At 38.7% G+C, this 22,161-nt stretch overlaps 1 protein-coding gene across 1 annotated transcript; it reads right to left on the reverse strand.

Annotated features, from left to right (window-relative positions):
- Positions 1-1,090: 1,090 nt before the first annotated feature.
- HEY1 (hes related family bHLH transcription factor with YRPW motif 1) lies at positions 1,091-5,227 on the reverse strand. Its single transcript, XM_053713164.1, has 5 exons — positions 4,924-5,227; positions 4,544-4,619; positions 4,369-4,452; positions 4,024-4,105; positions 1,091-2,698 (listed from the first exon to the last, which is right to left on the reverse strand). The coding sequence occupies exons 1-5, from the start codon at positions 5,007-5,009 to the stop codon at positions 2,124-2,126; spliced, it is 903 nt and encodes a 300-aa protein (XP_053569139.1). The 5' UTR covers positions 5,010-5,227; the 3' UTR covers positions 1,091-2,123.
- Between the last annotated feature and the right edge of the window lie 16,934 nt (positions 5,228-22,161).

The following is a 22,161-nucleotide window of genomic DNA, read 5'->3' on the forward strand; positions in this document are numbered from 1 at the left end:
TCCTGATGATTTGCAGAAAAAGAAAAATAGCTCAGAATATTGCACATATCTTAGTCCAGGCTATTTTATTTATCTGAGTCATTATATCTGAGATTATACTTACTCAGTAAGGATAAATACATCTCAATAAAACTATTTCAAATATGTTTAAATAGACATTGAATTCATTTTTCCTACATGCCTAGTATAAGCTAGAAATTAAACAATGAATTGTAAAAACTCTGCAGACTTGTATCTGTCATTTTCTCCGCAAAGTTTGTATTGCTTGGCTGTACATGTACACAATCTGCTTAAATATTATATTTATGTAACTTGCTGTGACAAGTTAGGGACTATCTTTCAGTGATTACTTTGATGAATAGTGAATGGTTAGGGTTCTAAATTCTTTAAGATGCACTCCAGCCTTGTTGGTGGGAAAAAAATAATAATCCCAAGTTAAATTAAAGGCAACGCGTTTAAAATAAATACTAAAAGAAGATTGCAAAGTTTTTGTTTTGTTATTTTGTTTTTCGTGTGCATCATTAAACAATTTTATAGGGCACTAAAATTTAAGTTAAAGGGACATTAAACACTTTGAGATGGTAATAAAAAATGTCAAATTGTATATATAAAAAAAACTCTGCAAAATATTTTCATTATTTATTTTGTCTTCTTTTCCTGGAATTCCATTATGAAATTGTGAGCTTTTCAGTTCCTGTTAGAAATGGAAGTGTAGAACACTATTATATACCACACAGTCATTGGCTGCACACTCTAGTGACCTATTTATAACTGTCTCTAATTGGCCACAGCAGAGAAAGAAACCTAAGTTACAACATGGCAGCTCCCAATGTTTTATAGATCCTAAAACTTTACACTTATTTTGTCAATATTTAAACAGTTAAGGATTTTTTTTTAAAAAATCTACATTTTTCTCAGACTAAATACTATATAGAATGATACATTAAATGAAAAGATTATTTAGTGTTTAATGTCCCTTTTAAATGTCCCTTTAAGTGCAAAGCAGTAATCAAATGAAACAAAAGATAAAACTCCCAGAAATTGTAAGGAGAAAAAAAAAATGTTTTAAACTGATAAATGAAACCAAATGTCAATATAACACACTTTGAGTCTTTTATTTAGTCACAATAGACCCGTACAGTGATTAATCTCAGTACAGTAGAGCCCACCTCTTTCGTTAATGAAGCATCCATGCACAATGAATTATATACATACACATAGTGGGTTCTGTCTTAAATTATTCTACTTGTTAAATAACTTTCTAGTGCATTAGATTAAAAAAATACAATAGAAAATAGGATTTTTTTGTTGAAATGTATATTCCGGATTTATGTGCAAATAACTATGCTATTGGCATCTACTGTACAACCACTTTATCTGTGTTTAACATCCTTTTAACCACTGAAGTGAGCATTGCTATTCTCCCTTGTATAAAGCTCAAAAATCTGATTTGTCAACGCCTGGAAATATAAAACTTAAAATATATTTTAGATAAGAATGAACTTCCTTATAAAACATTGCAATTTCAAATATTAAAATAACAGAAGTCACTGCATTGTTGCTGAAATTAGTATGTGGTGAAGTTAGACTAAGACACATCTTTAGAAAAAGGAAAAAAAAATGTAACAGGGGTTGACAAATTTGTCAACTTAGTAGCCATCCAGAATACTGAAAAGCCACCTGTATTAAATTTTAGGAGCCAGGGAATAAATTTATATACGATTGTATTTAAAAGAATCCAAAAACTTAGCAGCCATATTTAGAATTTTGGAACTGTGGCTTGCAGGCTCCTGGGATACGTCAAACAGTAATGTAACAAATGAATGAAAACCCTAAATTATTCAGATAAAGTGAAAGTACTTTACAAGGCAATTTAAATATTAAGCACATATATATATTTCAATTTCTGTTACACCACTAGTGTAATGAGAGGTGTACTAGTTTTAGCAATCATTTGTTACTAATTTTATAAAATTCTATTAAAAAAACAACAATCAGCTTATGGGTAATGGTACCATTGTGCCACACAAGTTAGCAAATACATTGGAAACGTCTTTAAAAGCCCAGCACAGCTGGGCATGTTAAATCTGTACAGTCCACCTGGATCAGTTCTTATTCATGTATTAAAAAGCCCCAATCTCTGTGCCCCAAGGTCTGTATGGCTTGCCTGTTGGTGCTGGTGCTGTGGAGCTCAGTGCGTTTGGTGACAATAAATGAAATGATCCAAAGGTAAAAGGGAATGCAGACAGTGATGCCATAGACGACAACAGTGGAGGAGACAGTTTTGAAGATGCAATAACTGGAAGCACTGACGCTAAGTTCCCATTAGGGGGAACTCGCAGTGAGGAGGATTCAGCGTGAGGTGAACCAGGAAGTCTGCTCTGATGATGAGGTTCTGTAGAAGATGGTGTGCTGCTTGCACTGGTATGAGGGGTCTGAGTCAGAAGAAGTTGATGAGAAATGTGGGGATGATGTCCAAAAGCGCCACCCCAGGGAATATGTCCAATGCTGCTGTGAGCACTGTTTGCAGCTTCCCGCTGGGAGGCATAATTATTGAGATGAGAGACAAGTCGCACTCTCAGAGGGTCTGAAGTATCTAGACCTTCAATAATGCTCAGATAACGGGCAACTTCAGCAAGACATTCCCGAAATCCCAAGCTTCGATAGTCCATTGCAAGAGCGTGGGCATCAAAATAGCCTAAAATACAAGAAAACAGGGGGAAATGTATAAGCCGTAGCAGCAAAGACTGCACTAACCAACAAATATTTAGCATATTTTATAATAAAGTATTATGGAACATATAAGAAGCTAATTAAAAGAATAGTTATGGATAGATTTTTTTTTTATTGTATATTGGAACTACCACCAAACAGTTATAACACACATATATATATATATACACACACACATATATTATTTTTTTATGTAGAATTAAACAGGTCCATGGCTAATTTGCAGCACACAGAATTACAACAAATATTGTAAGAATGCTATCAACATGCTACAAATTTCCGCTTGCTTTCTGGCATGAAAATTGTTAATATTTGTGTAGTTCATATATCAAAGTAATAATTAGATGCTATTTTATTCACAAATGGTCATACTGATTTATCAATTAAACATTAGAACTGCTGTAGATTTAATAAGATCATAGTATAATTAACAGTGGTTGTAACTGAACAGATATATCACAAACAATATCAAAGTATATTCTTTGGAACCAGGATATTAAGTTATCAACTAAAATAGTAGTACATTGGTTTGTTCATTTGTTCATTAGTTCAATCAGTAACAGATTATGTTTGTAATTAACCTTAGAATTTACTATTACTGGAGTACATAAACTGAGCTATTTCATACAGTACCAGCATCATTACCAGAAAATGAGCATATGTTACTCCCTTAAATGGACATTACATTTTTTTCTTTCGTGACTCAGATAGAGCATGTAATTTTAAATAACTTTCCAATTTATTTATATTATCTAATTGGTTTAGTTCTCTTCCTCTCCTTTGTTGAAAATGCATATGAAGGCTCAGAAGCTGCTAATTGGTGGCTGAACATATATGCCTCTTGTCACTGGCTTTAGTGCATTACTGCTCCTATATCAAAGAATACCAAGACAATGAAGCTAATTATATTTTAGAAGTAAATTGGAAAGTTGTTTAAAACTGTATGATCTATCTAAATCATGAAAAAAATATTGAGGTTTAATATCCCTTTAACAGTTCATAGCAAGTGCTTCCATAGCTTGATGTAGGAGGAAAAGATTTGTATAGCTGTGATTATTATAGGTCTTAACTGTCATCATTGCGCTACATAAATTAAACTATCATTTGATTGGCTTTACAAAGCTTTCACTGGAATTAGCAAATTATCCATTTTGTACATGTTTTTATATAAAAATCACTTCATCTCTCTCTCGGTTTCCCATAAAAAATGACAGCTATGACGATTTCAATCTCTTTCATAACTAGTTGGCAAATAAAAAACAGTTGGTGCTCTTTGGAAATACTCCTCACCTTTGCCCCCTGCGGTGTGCAGCATCTTGAGATGATCCACGGTCATCTGTAAAATCTCTGCTTTTTCTAGTTTTGCTGATCCCTGTGATAAGAAAATATTCAGTTATAAAATAGATGAAAAAAAAAAGTTACAACACATTGCAGATTAGTTAAAATTAAAAATAAAATTGTGTGTCTCTCTATATATTGTATAATTCAGTATCGGAAAATAATATAAAAATATTTGCTATTACAAGAAGCCGTTCATCTGATGATCATAATAACATAAAAAAGCCTTTAAGAATCTGCAGGTCTAGTTACTAAGCCTGTTATATCAATATTTACTAATGTCACTGTTAACATTACCTGTTTCTCAAATGCACTGGGAACCAGTCTTCTAAGCTCAGACAAACTGTTGTTAATCCTGTCTCTGCGACGTTTTTCAATGATCTGCAGGGAAATAAAATAATCCGGGTTTAGTGACAAGGAAACGCATCTAAGCATTGCTCTCCTAGCTACTGGAGGTTTTTCATGTACTCACCCCTCTGCGTCTCTTCCTGGCTAATATTTGGGAAGATGTAGAGGGAGACATAGATCCTGGAGCTGAACTCAGGTTCCTAAAATTAAAAAAAAGTGTAGAAAAAAAATCACATTAGGAAGTCTGTGAGTTAATGTATTACAATAAATCATAGATAACATGGAAAAAAAACTCAGGTAAAGCTAGAACTTACTTAATGACAGTTTTTTCTATGTCATACTACTTGAAAATCTAAAGTAGCATCCAAAAGCTATTCAAATACAGTGATAACCTGCGAAAATGTGTAGCAAGTCACCAACTATGTTCTATTTCTTATATAAGTACACTATGAACGCTTAATTCCTTTCCCATAGACAGGAAACAATATAAGAATCTTTTTTTACCCATTCTCATCAGCACTTTCTTTCTCCACTTCAATATTCTCGTCCAGCTCACTGTCAGAGGAGCTGTACTCATGAGTCCTCTTCATGGCTGCAGTGGTCAAATGTTGGCTTCTAGTCTGTGTCTTCTGTACTGGCTCACAGTCTATATTCCTGCCTGACTCCTCACACACTGTTCCCTCCTCCAGCTCTGCCTGTGGTTAAGACCAAGCCATAGCTTTCCCACGGTTCCCTCTTTTATGCTCTGTGAGAGGGAGGGGAAGCAGGGAGCTGTGGCGCCTGTGTCATAGCCAACTGTGTTACTTGTTCAGATGTGTTACAAACACTGCTTGCAGCGTGCACGCGCTGTAACGCACACCCATACACAAACAGGTCCTGCAAGAGCAATACATCAACAGAGTACAGAGCTGCATTTTTATCACAGATCTGTCTGCCAAAATGAACCCAACGTTGCTCATCATTCACCTACCATTTATTAAAAAAAAACTATAAATGAGCCCTCTCATTAAAATCCTCCTACAAAGTGTTTTGCACTCATTAACTCTAAACCATCTATAAAAAACTTTATTATATAATTCTTCCAACAAATCTTAAACCCATTATTTTCTCTCAGCTTATCCATACTTGCTTGTCGTGTATACTACCGTGCCCGGATAAAACTTAAAATATCACTAAGTGCCTTACATGCCTTATATGCTGTTGCAAACATAAAGAAAATCCTTTATGATCTATTATTTACTGCCAAAATATATCACAAAATGACCTCATTATCCTATAGAAAAGTAAATGATCAATTATCTTCATTAACCATCTCACTCTTACAACAAATAACGTCTTATTGCTAGGAGCTCTCTCCTATGCTCACGTAATGCACCTGTGGGTTTCCCTCGGGTAATACACGTGTGATGCAGAAGATAATACCGTGTACTAGGTGAAATGAGGGACTGGTTTAGGAAGTCAGTGTGAATAAACTGCACTTGTGTTACTCATCGCACCTCGCCTACTACTTGTAGGTTGCAGCTGATTTGTACACAACTATGTAAACTACTCAGTGTGTCATGATATTATAAAAACAATAACCTTATGCACTCATTTGCCTCTAAGATCAACACTTTTTGAAGCCCCAAGTACAGATGTCGGACATACAGGGACAGTAACACTTTTTGATGCTAAGTTTTATTAAAGCACATGCTTTGCCCAGAGGCCTATTGGTATATTCAGTTTAATTATGTCCCTTTAAGAAAAGTATTTATGTTTCCATACGTATGTGCTGTACTGAGCAGCCATTAGCACGAACCAAATAAAGGGATAGTTGTATCGCTTCGCTTGACCAACTCGTATCGCGAATCGCGATCCTGACAGAAAGCGCATCCCGATTCCCTAGGCAACTGCATACATTGCTTAAAAGAACTCAAGCCCTGTTTAGACCTACAAGAGCAAGGGAAACTTTTTTTAGTATGAATCTGATAACACAAAGCCGCAATGTGTGCATGTGGTAACTTTATTAGTTGATTGCTCTTGCCGACCCTGTTTTATATAAGAGAGGAATTTTTTCAGTGAAATACTGCGCGTGCACGTGCCGCCAGCATCTGTAACACATCAGAACAAGTAACACACTTGGTTACGACGCCCTCTCTAGGAGCACAATTATCTGCCTGTCGTCAGTAATATTACTCACTCATCCCCCACCGCCTCCCCCATTTAACGTCACAACGGACAAAAGCGTCTTGAAACCTGTCTTATATAAATCTGCACTCAGAGCTAAGGGAATTTAATGTTGATTGACAAGTGGGCGTATTCATTGGCCCCTCCCTCTGAGCCCTCAACTCTCTGCCGATTGGTTGGGCGTAATGCCAGATCAGAGGCTGTGGGGCAGCCTGTTAGCACGCGCAGGCCGTGGGAAAGTTCCTGGCTCGGGCGGTGACAGCCTGTGGCCGGGAGGAGTGGTGGCTGTTGTTACTGCTGCCGTGGGGATAGCAGTGAATACAGCAATTGGTCGGGGTGGCGGGCGGTCTGTGGCTCATCATGTGAGTCTGTAATGTAATCCCAGTTCACAGCGAGGCAGAGGAAGGAGCTAGGCTGATGGGGAGGGGGCTGCAAATCAATGAGCGCAGCCAGTGAGGCATCCCGTGGGAGCGCACAGAGAGACAGCGCGGGCGGCATTAAATTTGTCTATGGCTGGCACCAGTCTGTAATTGCTATCAATGATAAATATACTTACTGGGAATGCTATATAGTAGTAGTATTACATGTCAACCTTATAATTTATGTCTATCTTTATTCTGTCCTTTATGAATAAGTTGTAAAAAATAGGATAAAATCTGAGTTTAGAGTTCTAAATTATGTGCTCTACCACTTAGTAAATAATTGATGGGTATTCAGAGTGATAGCTAGACTGATGATATATATATATATATGTGTGTGTGTGTGTGTGTGTGCAACTGCATATTTGAATTTTTTATTGATTTTGCACAAATGTCTTGACTGCACAGCACTTCTTGAAATAAAGATAACATGTTTTAAAGGGACAGTCTACACCAGAATTTTTATTGTTTTAAAAGATAGATAATCCATTTATTACCCATTCCCCAGTTTTGCATAACCAACATAGTTATAATAATATACTTTTAACCTCTGTGATTATCTTGTATCTAAGCCTCTGTAAACTGCCCCTTTTTTCAGTTCTTTTGACAGACTTGCAGTCTAGCCAATCAGTGCCTGCTCCCAGATAACTTCTCGTGCACGAGAACAGTGTTATCTATATGAAATACGTGAACTAACACCCTCTAGTGGTGAAAAACTGTTAAAATGCAATCTGAAAGAGGTGGGCTTCAAGGTCTAAGAAATTAGCATATGAACCTCCTAGGTTAAGCTTTCAACTAAGAATACCAAGAGAACAAAGCAAAATTGGTGATAAAAGTAAATTGGAAAATTGTTTAAAATTACATGCTCTATCTGCATCATGAAAGTTTATTTTGGCCTAGACTGTCCCTTTAATTCACTATGAAATGCAAATGACTTCATTTTAAAAGAGAAATAATGAGATTTTAACTCCCATTTTGTAAATGTAAGCTTCTTGTTTGGCATACGATTGTTGTAAAAGTATTATTGCAATTGTTTGCAAAATGAAAAAAAAAAATATATATATATATATATATATATAGATATACAAGATAAATCATAATGAAATTACAGTTCATTTGATCAGAAATAAAAGGACATTAAACATCTCACCCAATAAAAAGGACCCGTCAACACAGTAGATTGTCATAATTAACAAATGCAAGATAACAAGACAATGCAATAGCACTTAGTGACTGAACTTCAAATGAGTAGTAGATTTTTTTCTCACAATTTTAAAAGTTATGTCTTTTTCCACTCCCCCTGTACCATGTGACAGCCATCAGCCAATCACAAATGCATACACGTACCATGTGACAGCCATCAGCCATTCACAAATGCATACACACTTATTCTTGTAGTAGGAGCTAGTGACTCAAAAAGTTTAAATATAAAAATATTGTGCACATTTAGTTAATGGAAGTAAATTGGAAAGTTGTTTAAAATTGCATGCTCTATCTGAATAATGAAAGTTTAATTTTGATTGAGTGTCCCTTTAAGCATGATAAAAATATTATAATTCACATTGTTGTCGTTTACCATCTCTCCTCACCAGAGGGGCTGGCAATGCAGAATACATACTGCCAGTCCTGTGAGAGATGTACTGTTACATGAAGCATTATTTACTCCTTGAATGTCCAGAAGATATGCTACCCAATGATGAGATACATGTATAGAAGGTGTTCAGATGATATAGCGCCTTTGCGACTAGGTTTTATATAGTACAAACGCATTCCTAACAGTTTTACAGTTCTTGCAGTTACATTATTTAACTAAACGGAATAGCGCCTTTATGAATATGGGTTTGATAATAGGCGTACAAACATGTTTGGAATTAGCATGCATGAAGGCGTGTCCCCTATAAAACTCAGTCACAAAGGCATGATCTCTTTTACACATCTATGCAAATAGCATGTTGTGAGGGAGCGGGTTCACACTTTTACAGTTTCAGTAATGTTAAAATCCAGTTTAAGAAGATATCATACATCCTCATAGAAACCCATAGTCTCCACCTTGTTTTAATATCACGCTAAGCTTTAAATGGGGCACTAACAAACAAACAATATTAAGAGTGAGAATATAGTGATTGAGCAGTCATATCGATTATGCCCATCATGCCAAGATACAAATGTCATTCAGATGGTTAAGCAGTGGTGAGGATGAAAGTGTATTACAGTAGGTTCACAATGGTACAATCCCTTTTTAAAAAACAGTTATGAAAACATTAGTACTGTTAGTGACAACCACAGCAGTATGAGTGTGACTTAGAATAAAAAATGTATAGAATGAGATTGCTCCTTGCCATTTGTTTCCTTTTATTTTTTTTTTGGGGGGGGGTCCTGATGTGATTTCTACTGAAGCTGTACAGTAAATTGTATATATATATATATATATATATATATATATATATATATATATATATATATATATATATATATATATATATATATATATATATATATATATATTTTGTTTATGTACAGTGGGGCAAAAAAGTATTTAGTCAGCCACCAATTGTGCAAGTTCTCCCACTTAAGAAGATGAGAGAGGCCTGTAATTTTCATCATAGGTATACCTCAACTATGAGAGACAAAATGTGGAAACAAATCTAGACAATCACATTGTCTGATTTGGAAATAATTTATTTGCATATTATGGTGGAAAATAAGTATTTGGTCACTTACAAACAAGCAAGATTTCTGGCTCTCACAGACCTGTATCTTCTTCTTTAAGAGGCTCCTCTGTCCTCCACTCATTACCTGTATTAATGGCACCTGTTTGAACTTGTTATCAGTGTAAAAGACACCTGTCCACAACCTCAAACAGTCACACTCCAAACTCCACTATGGTGAAGACCAAAGAGCTGTCGAAGGACACCAGAAACAAAATTGTAGACCTGCACCAGGCTGAGAAGACTGAATCTGCAATAGGCAAGCAGCTTGGTGGGAAGAAATCAACTGTGGGAGCAATAATTAGAAAATGGAAGACATACAAGACCACTGATAATCTCCCTCGATCTGGGGCTCAACGCAAGATCTCACCCCGTGGGGTCAAAATGATAACAAGAACGGTGAGCAAACATCCCAGAACCCCATGGGGGGACCTAGTGAATGACCTGCAGAGAGCTGGGACCAACATAACAAAGGCTACCATCAGTAACACACTATGCCGCCAGGGACTCAGATCCTGCAGTGCCAATGTGTCCCCCTGCTTAAGCCAGTACATGTCCGGGCCCGTCTGAAAAATGCTAGAGATTATTTGGATGATCCAAAAGCGGATTGGGAGAATGTCATATGGTCAGATGAAACCAGAGTAGAACTGTTTGGTAGAAACACAACTCGTCGTGAAGCATGGGGGTGGCAACATCATGCTTTGGGGCTGTTTTTCTGCAAAGGGAACAGGACGACTGTTGGGGCCATGTATCGTGAGATTTTGAGTGCAAACCTCCTTCCATCAGCGAGGGCATTGAAGATGAAACGTGGCTGGGTCTTTCAGCATGACAATGATCCCAAACACACTGCCCAGGCAACGGAGTGGCTTCGTAATTAGCATTTTAAGGTCCTGGAGTGGCCTAGCCAGTCTCCAGATCTCAACCCCATAGAAAACCTTTGGAGGGAGTTGAAAGTCCGTGTTGCCCAGCGACAGCCCCAAAACATCACTGCTCTAGAGGAGATCTGCATGCAGGAATGGGCCAACATACCAGCAACAGTGTGTGACAACCTTGTGAACACTTACAGAAAACGTTTGACCTCTGTCATTGCCAACAAAGGATATATAACAAAGTATTGAGATGAACTTTTGATATTGACCAAATACTTATTTTCCACCATAATATGCAAATAAATTCTTTCCAAATCAGACAATGTGATTGTCTGGATTTGTTTCCACATTTTGTCTCTCATAGTTGAGGTATACCTATGATGAAAATTACAGGCCTCTCTCATCTTCTTAAGTGGGAGAACTTGCACAATTGGTGGCTGACTAAATACTTTTTTGCCCCACTGTATGTGAACCTATACATATGTAAATGTGTGCCGTGCACTGTCCACTGTAGATGGACTATACTATAGTGATGAATAGAGCTTTAATTAATCAATGTATGCTAATACAACCTCTACAATGTCTCCTGTGGCCATTTCAGAGTGTCTTGCTTATGTGCAAGATAATAGACTGTTTCCAAATAGCCTTGTAATACTTGCAAAGATGTCCAAGATGCTATTCAGGGGCTTTATCAAGTGCATTGAGTTGTCAGATTTGAAAAGGCAAAACTGGTATAGAAAAGGTGTTGAAAAGTCTCTTGAAAATGGATTGTTATTACAGAGAACTTTTCAGCCCCTTAGTAAAAATTGGCTTTTAGTGAGCATCTGAAAACCTGTTGGCGGGTGCGGTAAAAGCAGAAAAATAGCCGAAAAGGTGTCAGCCGATAGATTGTTATTTACCCCAAAGTTAGTAGCAAAAAACAGAGCAATAATAAAATGCTGTAGGACATCAGCAGAAACTTCCCCTCACTGTCTACTTGGAGGAGCGAATCTGGACTTGGAATAGAAAAAACTTGCTACTGTCATTTTGTTAGTAAAAAATGTGCTGTTTTGCAATATCTTATTAAATCCCGCAGGTAGAGGCCAAACATCATATATGTGTGTGTATATATGGGCTTGTGAAATCTGCATTGTGCAATTTCAATTCTCAGAGTTAGAAAACCTTTTTTTCTCTTGTTAAGTGTATCCAGTCCACGGATCATCCATTACTTATGGGATATTTACTCCTCCCCAACTGGAAGTGCAAGAGGATTCACCCAGTAGAGCTGCTATATAGCTCCTCCCCTAACTGCCATTACCAGTCATTCTCTTGCACCCAACGAATAGATAGGATGTGTGAGAGGACTGTGGTGATTATACTTAGTTTCATACCTTCAATCAAAAGTTTGTTATTTTATAATAGCACCGGAGTGTGTTATTCCTTCTCTGGTAGAATTTGAAGAAGAATCTACCTGAGTTTTTCTATGATTTTAGCCGGAGTAGTTAAGATCATATTGCTGTTTCTCGGCCATCTGAGGAGAGGTCAACTTCAGATCAGGGGACAGCGGGCAGATTAATCTGCAAAGAGGTATGTAGCAGCTTATTATTTTCTGACAATGGAATTGATGAGAAAATTCTGCCATACCGATATAATGTAAACTCAGCCTTAAATGCAGTAGCAGCAACTGGTATCAGGCTGTCATGTATGTATATTTTACACTTCAGTATTCTGGGGAATGGCACTTCACTGGAATTATACTGTATGCATAAAACTTTAGCCTAATTTGCAGGGACTAGCAACAGGCTTTTTAATAACACTCAATTTATTAATGTTAAACGTTTTTTGCTGGCATGTAAAATCGTTTAATTTTCTGAGGTACTGGGTGAAAAAATGTTTTGGGCACTATTTTTTTCCACTTGGCAGTCGTTTTATTTAATTTATGACAGTTTACTGATCTCTCTCACTGTTATGTGTGAGGGGGAGGGACCTTTTTTGGTGCTTTTGCTACGCATCAAAAAATTCAGTCAGAAGTTTATTGTCTTCCCTGCATGATCCGGTTCATCTCTACAGAACTCAGGGGTCTTCAAAACTTGTTTTGATGGAGGTAATCACTCACAGCAGAGCTGTGAGAATGTAGTTGACTGTGATAAAAAAAAAAAAAACGTTTATTTCTGTATTTTTTTTTTTTTTTCTGCTATCAGGGTTAGTTATCCTTTGCTAATGGGAGCAATCCTTTGCTAAAATTGTGTTTTTTACAAAGATTTGATGCTATAACTTTTCAGTTTATTAATTTTCAACTGTCATAACTTTTTCTGTGCTTCTTATAGGCACAGTACGTTTTCATATTATAGTAAATTACTTGAAAAGTATTTCCAAGTTGCTAGTTTATTTGCTAGTGTGTTAAACATGTCTGATTCAGAGGAAGATATCTGTGCTATATGTGCTAAAGCCAAAGTGGAGCCCAATAGAAATTTATGTACTAACTGTATTGATGCTACTTTAAATAAAAGTCAATCTGTACAAATTGAACATATTTCACCAAACAACGAGGGGAGAGTTATGCCGACTAACTCGCCTCACGTGTCAGTACCTGCATCTCCCGCTCGGGAGGTGCGTGATATTGTAGCGCCGAGTACATCTGGGCGGCCATTACAAATCACATTACAGGATATGGCTACTGTTATGACTGAAGTTTTGGCTAAATTACCAGAACTAAGAGGTAAGCGTGATCACTCTGGGGTAAGAACAGAGTGCGCTGATAATATTAGGGCCATGTCAGACACTGCGTCACAATTTGCAGAACATGAGGACGGAGAGCTTCATTCTGCGGGTGACGGTTCTGATCCAAACAAACTGGATTCAGATATTTCAAATTTTAAATTTAAGCTGGAAAACCTCCGTGTATTACTAGGGGAGGTGTTAGCGGCTCTGAATGATTGTAACACAGTTGCAATACCAGAGAAAATGTGTAGGTTGGATAAATATTTTGCGGTACCGGCGAGTACTGACGTTTTTCCTATACCTAAGAGACTTACTGAAATTGTTACTAAGGAGTGGGATAGACCCGGTGTGCCGTTCTCACCCCCTCCGATATTTAGAAAGATGTTTCCAATAGACGCCACCACACGGGACTTATGGCAAACGGTCCCTAAGGTGGAGGGAGCAGTTTCTACTTTAGCTAAGCGTACCACTATCCCGGTGGAGGATAGCTCTCTGCCTTTTCAGATCCAATGGATAAAAAGTTAGAGGGTTACCTTAAGAAAATGTTTGTTCAACAAGGTTTTATATTGCAACCTCTTGCATGCATTGCGCCTGTCACGGCTGCAGCAGCATTTTGGTTTGAGTCTCTGGAAGAGACACTTGAATCAGCTCCATTAGATGAGATTACACACAAGCTTAAAGCCCTTAAGTTAGCTAACTCATTTATTTCAGATGCCGTAGTACATTTAACTAAACTTACGGCTAAGAATTCTGGATTCGCCATTCAGGCACGCAGAGCACTGTGGCTAAAATCCTGGTCAGCTGACGTTACTTCTAAATCTAAATTGCTTAATATACCTTTCAAAGGGCAGACCTTATTCGGGCCCGGGTTGAAAGAAATTATCGCTGACATTACAGGAGGTAAAGGCCATGCCCTGCCTCAAGACAGAGCCAAACCTAAGGCTAGACAGTCTAATTTTCGTTCCTTTCTTAATTTCAAAGCAGGAGCAGCATCAACTTCCTCTGCACCAAAACAGGAAGGAGCTGTTGCTCGCTACAGACAAGGCTGGAGACCTAACCAGTCCTGGAACAAGGGCAAGCAGGCCAGGAAACCTGCTGCTGCCCCTAAGACAGCATGAATCGAGGGCCCCCGATCCGGGAACGGATCTAGTGGGGGGCAGACTTTCTCTCTTCGCCCAGGCTTGGGCAAGAGATGTCCAGGATCCCTGGGCGTTAGAGATCATATCTCAGGGATACCTTCTAGACTTCAAATTCTCTCCCCCAAGAGGGAGATTTCATCTGTCAAGGTTGTCAACAAACCAAATAAAGAAAGAGGCATTTCTACGCTGCGTACAAGATCTTTTATTAATGGGAGTGATCCATCCGGTTCTGCGGTCGGAACAAGGACAAGGGTTTTACTCAAATCTGTTTGTGGTTCCCAAAAAAGAGGGAACTTTCAGGCCAATCTTGGATTTAAAGATCCTAAACAAATTCCTAAGAGTTCCATCGTTCAAAATGGAAACTATTCGGACAATTTTACCCATGATCCAAAAGGGTCAGTACATGACCACAGTGGATTTAAAGGATGCTTACCTTCACATACCGATTCACAAAGATCATTACCGGTATCTAAGGTTTGCCTTTCTAGACAGGCATTACCAGTTTGTAGCTCTTCCATTCGGATTGGCTACGGCTCCGAGAATCTTCACAAAGGTTCTGTGTGCTCTTCTGGCGGTACTAAGACCGCGAGGAATTGCGGTAGCTCCGTACCTAGACGACATTCTGATACAAGCTTCAAGCTTTCAAACTGCCAAGTCTCATACAGAGTTAGTACTGGCATTTCTAAGGTCGCATGGATGGAAGGTGAACGAAAAGAAGAGTTCTCTCTTTCCACTCACAAGAGTTCCCTTCTTGGGGACTCTTATAGATTCTGTAGAAATGAAGATTTACCTGACAGAAGACAGGTTAACAAAGCTTCAAAATGCATGCCGTGTCCTTCATTCCATTCAACACCCGTCAGTAGCTCAATGCATGGAGGTGATCGGCTTAATGGTAGCAGCAATGGACATAGTACCCTTTGCACGTCTACATCTCAGACCGCTGCAATTGTGCATGCTAAGTCAGTGGAATGGGGATTACTCAGACTTGTCCCCTACTCTGAATCTGGATCAAGAGACCAGAAATTCTCTTCTATGGTGGCTTTCTCGGCCACATCTGTCCAGGGGGATGCCATTCAGCAGGCCGGACTGGACAATTGTAACAACAGACGCCAGCCTACTAGGTTGGGGCGCTGTCTGGAATTCTCTGAAGGCTCAGGGACAATGGAATTAGGAGGAGAGTCTCCTAACAATAAACATTCTGGAATTGAGAGCAGTTCTCAATGCCCTTCTGGCTTGGCCCCAGTTAACAACTCGGGGGTTCATCAGGTTTCAGTCGGACAACATCACGACTGTAGCTTACATCAACCATCAGGGAGGGACAAGAAGCTCCCTAGCAATGATGGAAGTATCAAAGATAATTTGCTCTTGCCACCTGTCAGCAATCCACATCCCGGGAGTGGAGAACTGGGAGGCGGATTTCTTAAGTCGTCAGACTTTTCATCCGGGGGAGTGGGAACTTCATCCGGAGGTCTTTGCCCAAATACTTCGACGTTGGGGCAAACCAGAGATAGATCTCATGGCGTCTCGACAGAACGCCAAGCTTCCTCGTTACGGGTCTAGATCCAGGGATCCGGGAGCGGTTCTGATAGATGCTTTGACAGCACCTTGGACCTTCGGGATGGCTTATGTGTTTCCACCCTTCCGGATGCTTCCTCGATTGATTGCCAGAATCAAACAGGAGAGAGCATCAGTGATTCTAATAACGCCTGCATGGCCACGCAGGACTTGGTATGCAGATCTAGTGGACATGTCTTCCTGTCCACCTTGGTCGCTACCTCTGAAACAGGACCTTCTGATCCAGGGTCCCTTCAAACATCAAAATCTAATTTCTCTGAAGCTGACTGCTTGGAAATTGAACGCTTGATTTTATCAAAACGTGGTTTTTCTGAGTCAGTTATTGATACCTTAATACAGGCTAGGAAGCCTGTTACCAGAAAGATTTACCATAAGATATGGCGCAAATACTTATATTGGTGCGAATCCAAGAGTTACTCATGGAGTAAGGTTAGGATTCCGAGGATATTGTCTTTTCTACAAGAAGGTTTAGAAAAGGGTTTATCCGCTAGTTCCTTAAAGGGACAGATTTCAGCTCTGTCCATTCTTTTACACAAACGTCTGTCAGAAGTTCCGGACGTTCAAGCTTTTTGTCAGGCTTTAGCTAGGATCAAGCCTGTGTTTAAAACTGTTGCTCCACCATGGAGTTTGAACTTAGTGCTTAATGTTTTACAGGGGGTTCCGTTTGAACCCCTTCATTCCATTGATATCAAGTTGTTATCTTGGAAAGTTCTGTTTTTAATGGCGATTTCCTCGGCTCGAAGAGTCTCTGAGTTATCTGCCTTACATTGTGATTCTCCTTATCTGATTTTTCATTCAGACAAGGTAGTTCTGCGTACTAAACCTGGGTTCCTACCTAAGGTGGTCACTAACAGGAATATCAATCAAGAGATTGTGGTTACATCTTTGTGTCCTAATCCTTCTTCGAAAAAGGAACGTCTGCTACACAATCTAGATGTAGTCCGTGCCCTGAAATTTTATCTACAGGCAACTAAGGATTTTCGACAAACGTCTTCCCTGTTTGTCGTTTATTCTGGTCAGAGGAGAGGTCAAAAAGCTTCGGCTACCTCTCTCTCCTTTTGGCTTCGTAGCATAATACGGTTAGCCTATGAGACTGCTGGACAGCAGCCTCCTGAAAGAATTACAGCACATTCTACTAGAGCTGTGGCTTCCACTTGGGCCTTTAAGAATGAGGCTTCTGTTGAACAGATTTGCAAGGCTGCAACTTGGTCTTCTCTTCATACTTTTTCCAAATTTTACAAATTTGACACTTTTGCTTCTTCGGAGGCTGTTTTTGGGAGAAAGGTTCTTCAGGCAGTGGTTCCTTCCGTATAAAGAGCCTGCCTGTCCCTCCCGTCATCCGTGTACTTTAGCTTTGGTATTGGTATCCCATAAGTAATGGATGATCCGTGGACTGGATACACTTAACAAGAGAAAACATAATTTATGCTTACCTGATAAATTTATTTCTCTTGTAGTGTATCCAGTCCACGGCCCGCCCTGTCCCTTTAAGGCAGGTAATTTTTCCATTAAACTACAGTCACCACTGTACCCTATGGTTTTCCTTTCTCTGCATGTTTTCGGTCGAATGACTGGTAATGGCAGTTAGGGGAGGAGCTATATAGCAGCTCTGCTGGGTGAATCCTCTTGCACTTCCTGTTGGGGAGGAGTAAATATCCCATAAGTAATGGATGATCCGTGGACTGGATACACTACAAGAGAAATAAATTTATCAGGTAAGCATAAATTATGTTTTTTTAGTTTAATTACAGAAATTCAATAGTTTGATTATTTTTATATTATTAAGTTAAATAATCCATGTAGCTGAACTAGACAGATATATATAATCTTTGAAATTTCGATCTTCAAAAATGTACTTTTATTAATTTTTTCATAACCCGACTGCCTATGATGTGTTTCTTAGTTCGACTGGCAGGTGGTGCAGCCAATAGTAAGTGCCTTCCAACCCTCAGTATGTTTACAGTTACCTTCTGCTGCTAGCCAATCAGATCTCAGCTGACTTTGCAGAAGAGAAATAAATAATACACGCTTATTGCAAAGTTTCTTACTACACACAATTAAAGATTTTATATTACAATATCAAAAATGTTATTGTCCTTTTAAATAAAATTATTTGAAAGCTATGCCACACTCTGGCTTGCTGCAAGAGACGTGTGTTATATTTTGAATTATTGATATGTACTGTATCAATTTTATTTAAAGGGACACTGTACCCAAAAATTTTCTTTCATGATTCAGATAGAGCATGCAATTTTAAGCAACTTTCTAATTTTCTCCTATTATCAAATCTTCTTTATTCTCTTGGTATCTTTATTTGAAATGCAAGAATGTAAGTTTAGATGCCGGACCATTTTTGGTGAACAACCTAGGTTGTCCTTGCTGATTGGTGGATAAATTCATCCACCAATCAAAAACTGCTGTCCAGAGTGCTGAACCAAGAAAAAAAGCTTAGATGCCTTCTTTTTCATATAAAGATAGCAAGAGAACGAAGAAAAATTGATAATAGGAGTAAATTAGAAAGTTGCTTAAAATTGCATGCTCTATCTGAATCACAAAAGAAATGTTTTGGGTACAGTGTCCCTTTAACCAAACATCGTAACCTGCTGACATTATACTTGCGTCAGTTTCAAATTAGGTTTTTCTCAATGCATCTAATATTACTTTAATTCTTTCTGTTTTATTGGATACTCAGTGCTTTGCATTGTAGTTTTAAAACAGATAGAAAAATTCTCCCATGACAGAGTCGCTTTTCTCCTCACACAATAATTTGCTAACCTATCATTTTGGTTTTCCTGTTTCACCAAATATAGAAATCTAGATTTAAATGTTCATCACCAGCAATTTAAGCTTGCACTTTTATTCACTGACACAATTTGATAATTTCCTCTATTGCTGTGCTATTCTTTTGTATGTTTACAGAGTCCATTTGTATCTCAATAATTATATGTGAGACCTGCAAACCTGAAATTAAATATAAATGTATAGAAGATATTGTATTTAAGCCAAGTGAATACTGCACTAAAAATGCATCAGTTAGGGGGGCGGAGCCGACCAGCAGCCAAGATGGTCGTGTGAGGCTTAAGCTCCGTGAGACCAGCAATCAAATAGAGCTAATCTAGGAGTGAAAATCGACTAAAAGCAGACCTAAACCCAAAATATCGGGTACAGAAACTCCGGAGACACTGGGTGATATACCGTACCGCTGATTAAGTAGGCTTTCAACACACATCTTGGAACATGCCTACGACGGAGGCCTAGCTGCATGGCGTTTGCCACCCATCGCAGTAGCAGAGAATAACTACAGCAGCATGTCAGTGCAGTGATTTCACTAACTACCACTCAGACCGCAATGATCACTGCTCAGCTTACCACACGACTGGTTTAAACAGGTACCGATGGGCTCATAACTTTTTAGATGAACTTTATTACTTGCAAGGATAAGCCAGACTCCTTAATACACGCATCGGCCTAATTTATATATTACGTGGTGCTCACAGTGTTAGCGACAGATCAACAAGCACTCACATGCTGTCTTAACCTGATATAACAGCAAATAACTGCATATTACTCATTTGAGATCATTTGAGAGGGGGGTCAATGCCATCATATAATACGCAGTACATGTATTCACAAAATTGAAAAGCCACACGCTATATCACAATTTACTGCGTATACAGCCACAAGTACGCCCATATTGCACCTCAATAAAATATCGGACTCTACATAAGCATAAAACCCCATCATTACATGAATATGACATCAAAACGCACCAAATCGGATAAGCCACCCAGAGGCTCAAATACCCCAACGCACAAATTGCATAATTTTTTTAAAACTGCTGAGATTGCGACTGAGGGGGCAACTGAGGTGGAAGATATCATAAGTGACACTACTGATACTACATCTGATTCTGATAAACAGGCTCCATTAACAAGAGCTGACTTACAAGCATTACCCTCCAAGGAGGATTTCACGTCCCTAATCACACATGTAAGCAAGATCATTAAATCCAGCCTCGCGGAGGTGAAAAAGGACATTAATGAAATTGGTAACAGGATAGAACTCCTGGAAGAAGATGCAGAACAAACCAATAGATTTCTAGACACCCAAGCCAGACAATCAACCCTGCATCAAAATTTAATAGAACAACTGCAAGATCAAGTGGAAGACCTTGATAATAGAGGCCGTCGCCAGAATCTTAGGATAAGAGGCATCCCTGAGACGGTACAGACAGGACACCTCTCATACTTAAATAGACTGTTTAACACTATCTTGGACACAGAAGAAGATATAGAATTTCCCATGGATAGATATCACAGGGCGCTGAGACCTACCCCTAAAGATAAAGCACCACCTCGAGATGTCATTATTAAATTTTCCAGCTTCAGGGATAAAGAAAACATTCTAACAGCGGCCAGGAAAAAACATCCAATCTCATTTGAGGACAATTCCCTCTCAGTCTTTGCTGATCTTAGCCCCATGACCCTGAACAAAAGGAAGGAGGCCAGACATCTAACCTTACATTTGAGAGATTTGGGGATCCCATACAGATGGGGCTTCCCATTTTGTTTGAGAGTGATCAAAGGAAGTGTCACAGCTATCTATAAATCACCTGATGACATGGACTTTTTCTGCTCACAACTGGGCATTTCAAAGCCAAAAATGCCTAGCATATCGAATAAAGGAGAAGAACATGCTGATAACGAAGATGGCCCATCAAAATCACGAGAGTCCGGCTGGAATAAAATAACCAAGAAAAGGAAATCTAAAAATCAGACTTCAGACCTTTTGCAACTCCCAGAATGAACAGTTCATACTTGAGCCTTAGCTGCTCAGTTCAAGGTTAAAGTATTACCGAGTAAATGTCAAAGATGGACATGAATATAAGAATTGCTTATTTATGACTGATAGACCCATCTTTTAATTTGTCCTTAGACTAAACATAGATAGATGCAATGTCAAAGCTACAATTAGAATTGTACCCCCTACTCGAACAACATGATATATTGAATTCTTTGTTAGAGTTAATTTTTAACTTTAAACCCATTTAGGATATTTCAATCCTACAGGTTGCTGAGTCACACTACTGTGTGACGAGAACCCCCCCCCAATGTTATTTTACAGGGACCCCCCTACTACAGGGGACTCCGTGTTTTATCCTTACTGTTCTTTAATTTTAATATTAATCTCAATGTTTTTGACTGTTAACGAATATGTTATCATTGAATCTAATACTGTCTTTTTATTATTTCAGAGATCCTGTGAGTTTTGTATTGCCGTATCCTTATCTCTCTCCCTAGTCTCATCTTTACTTCTCTCTCCTTATCCAAGGGTGAACAGAACCAAGGTAAACCCTCAGACTGACAATCACAGAAAGAGTACTAATCAACACAATAGGTCTAGAATAGAGAATGATAGTTCGCTCCTTCAACACTAACTATGGCTGACAACCGAATCAAATTAGTTTCTCAAAATGCCAAGGGACTAAACTCCCCTACAAAAAGGTCAGTCGCCCTATCTAGTTTCAAAAAGATGTTAGGGAGTATTATTTTCATACAAGAGACACATTTTCCTAGGGATAGGATGCCCCAATTCCACAATAGAGAGTTTCCTGTAGGCTATTTTGCATCTCACACGCAGAAAAAAAATGGAGTGGGAATATTGTTTAGTAGATCAACCCCATTTCAGTTGCAGCATAGAATAGAAGATAACGAGGGTAGATGGATCATACTGGTAGGTCACCTGCATCACCAACTTATCACGCTAGTTAATGTCTACGCGCCGAATAACAATCAACACAAATTCTTCCAGAAACTAACAAACAAAATATTGTCCATACAAAAAGGCGCACTAATAGTGTCTGGCGACTTTAATGTGGCGCTGGAACCGGAATTAGACTGCTCTACAGGGCAGAGCTCAGTTGCCTCATCTTCAATACGTAAAATCAGTGTCAACCTTAGAAAGCTCTCCTTAATTGACGCATGGAGAACAAAACACCCCAGTCAGAAAAATTTTACCTTTTACTCTTACCCACATAAGTCATACTCCCGCATTGACTACATATTCATTGACCAACTTTCCTACAGTTTAGTAACTGATTCAGACATCCAACACATTAGCTGGTCTGACCATGCAGCCATAAGCGTAGATCTAAAAGGGTTGGGTA

Source organism: Bombina bombina, chromosome 5 (genome assembly GCF_027579735.1).
Source record: "Bombina bombina isolate aBomBom1 chromosome 5, aBomBom1.pri, whole genome shotgun sequence".
Classification (NCBI taxonomy): Eukaryota; Metazoa; Chordata; class Amphibia; order Anura; family Bombinatoridae; genus Bombina; species Bombina bombina.

Coding starts and splice junctions, on each gene's coding strand:
- HEY1 (XM_053713164.1), bottom strand. CDS start 5,009: ATGAAGAGGACTCATGAGTACAGCTCCTCTGACAGTGAGCTGGACGAG. Junction 4,620..4,923: donor GAAAGTGCTGATGAGAATGG/GTAAAAAAAGAT, acceptor TTTTAATTTTAG/GAACCTGAGTTCAGCTCCAG. Junction 4,453..4,543: donor CCAGGAAGAGACGCAGAGGG/GTGAGTACATGA, acceptor ATTTCCCTGCAG/ATCATTGAAAAACGTCGCAG.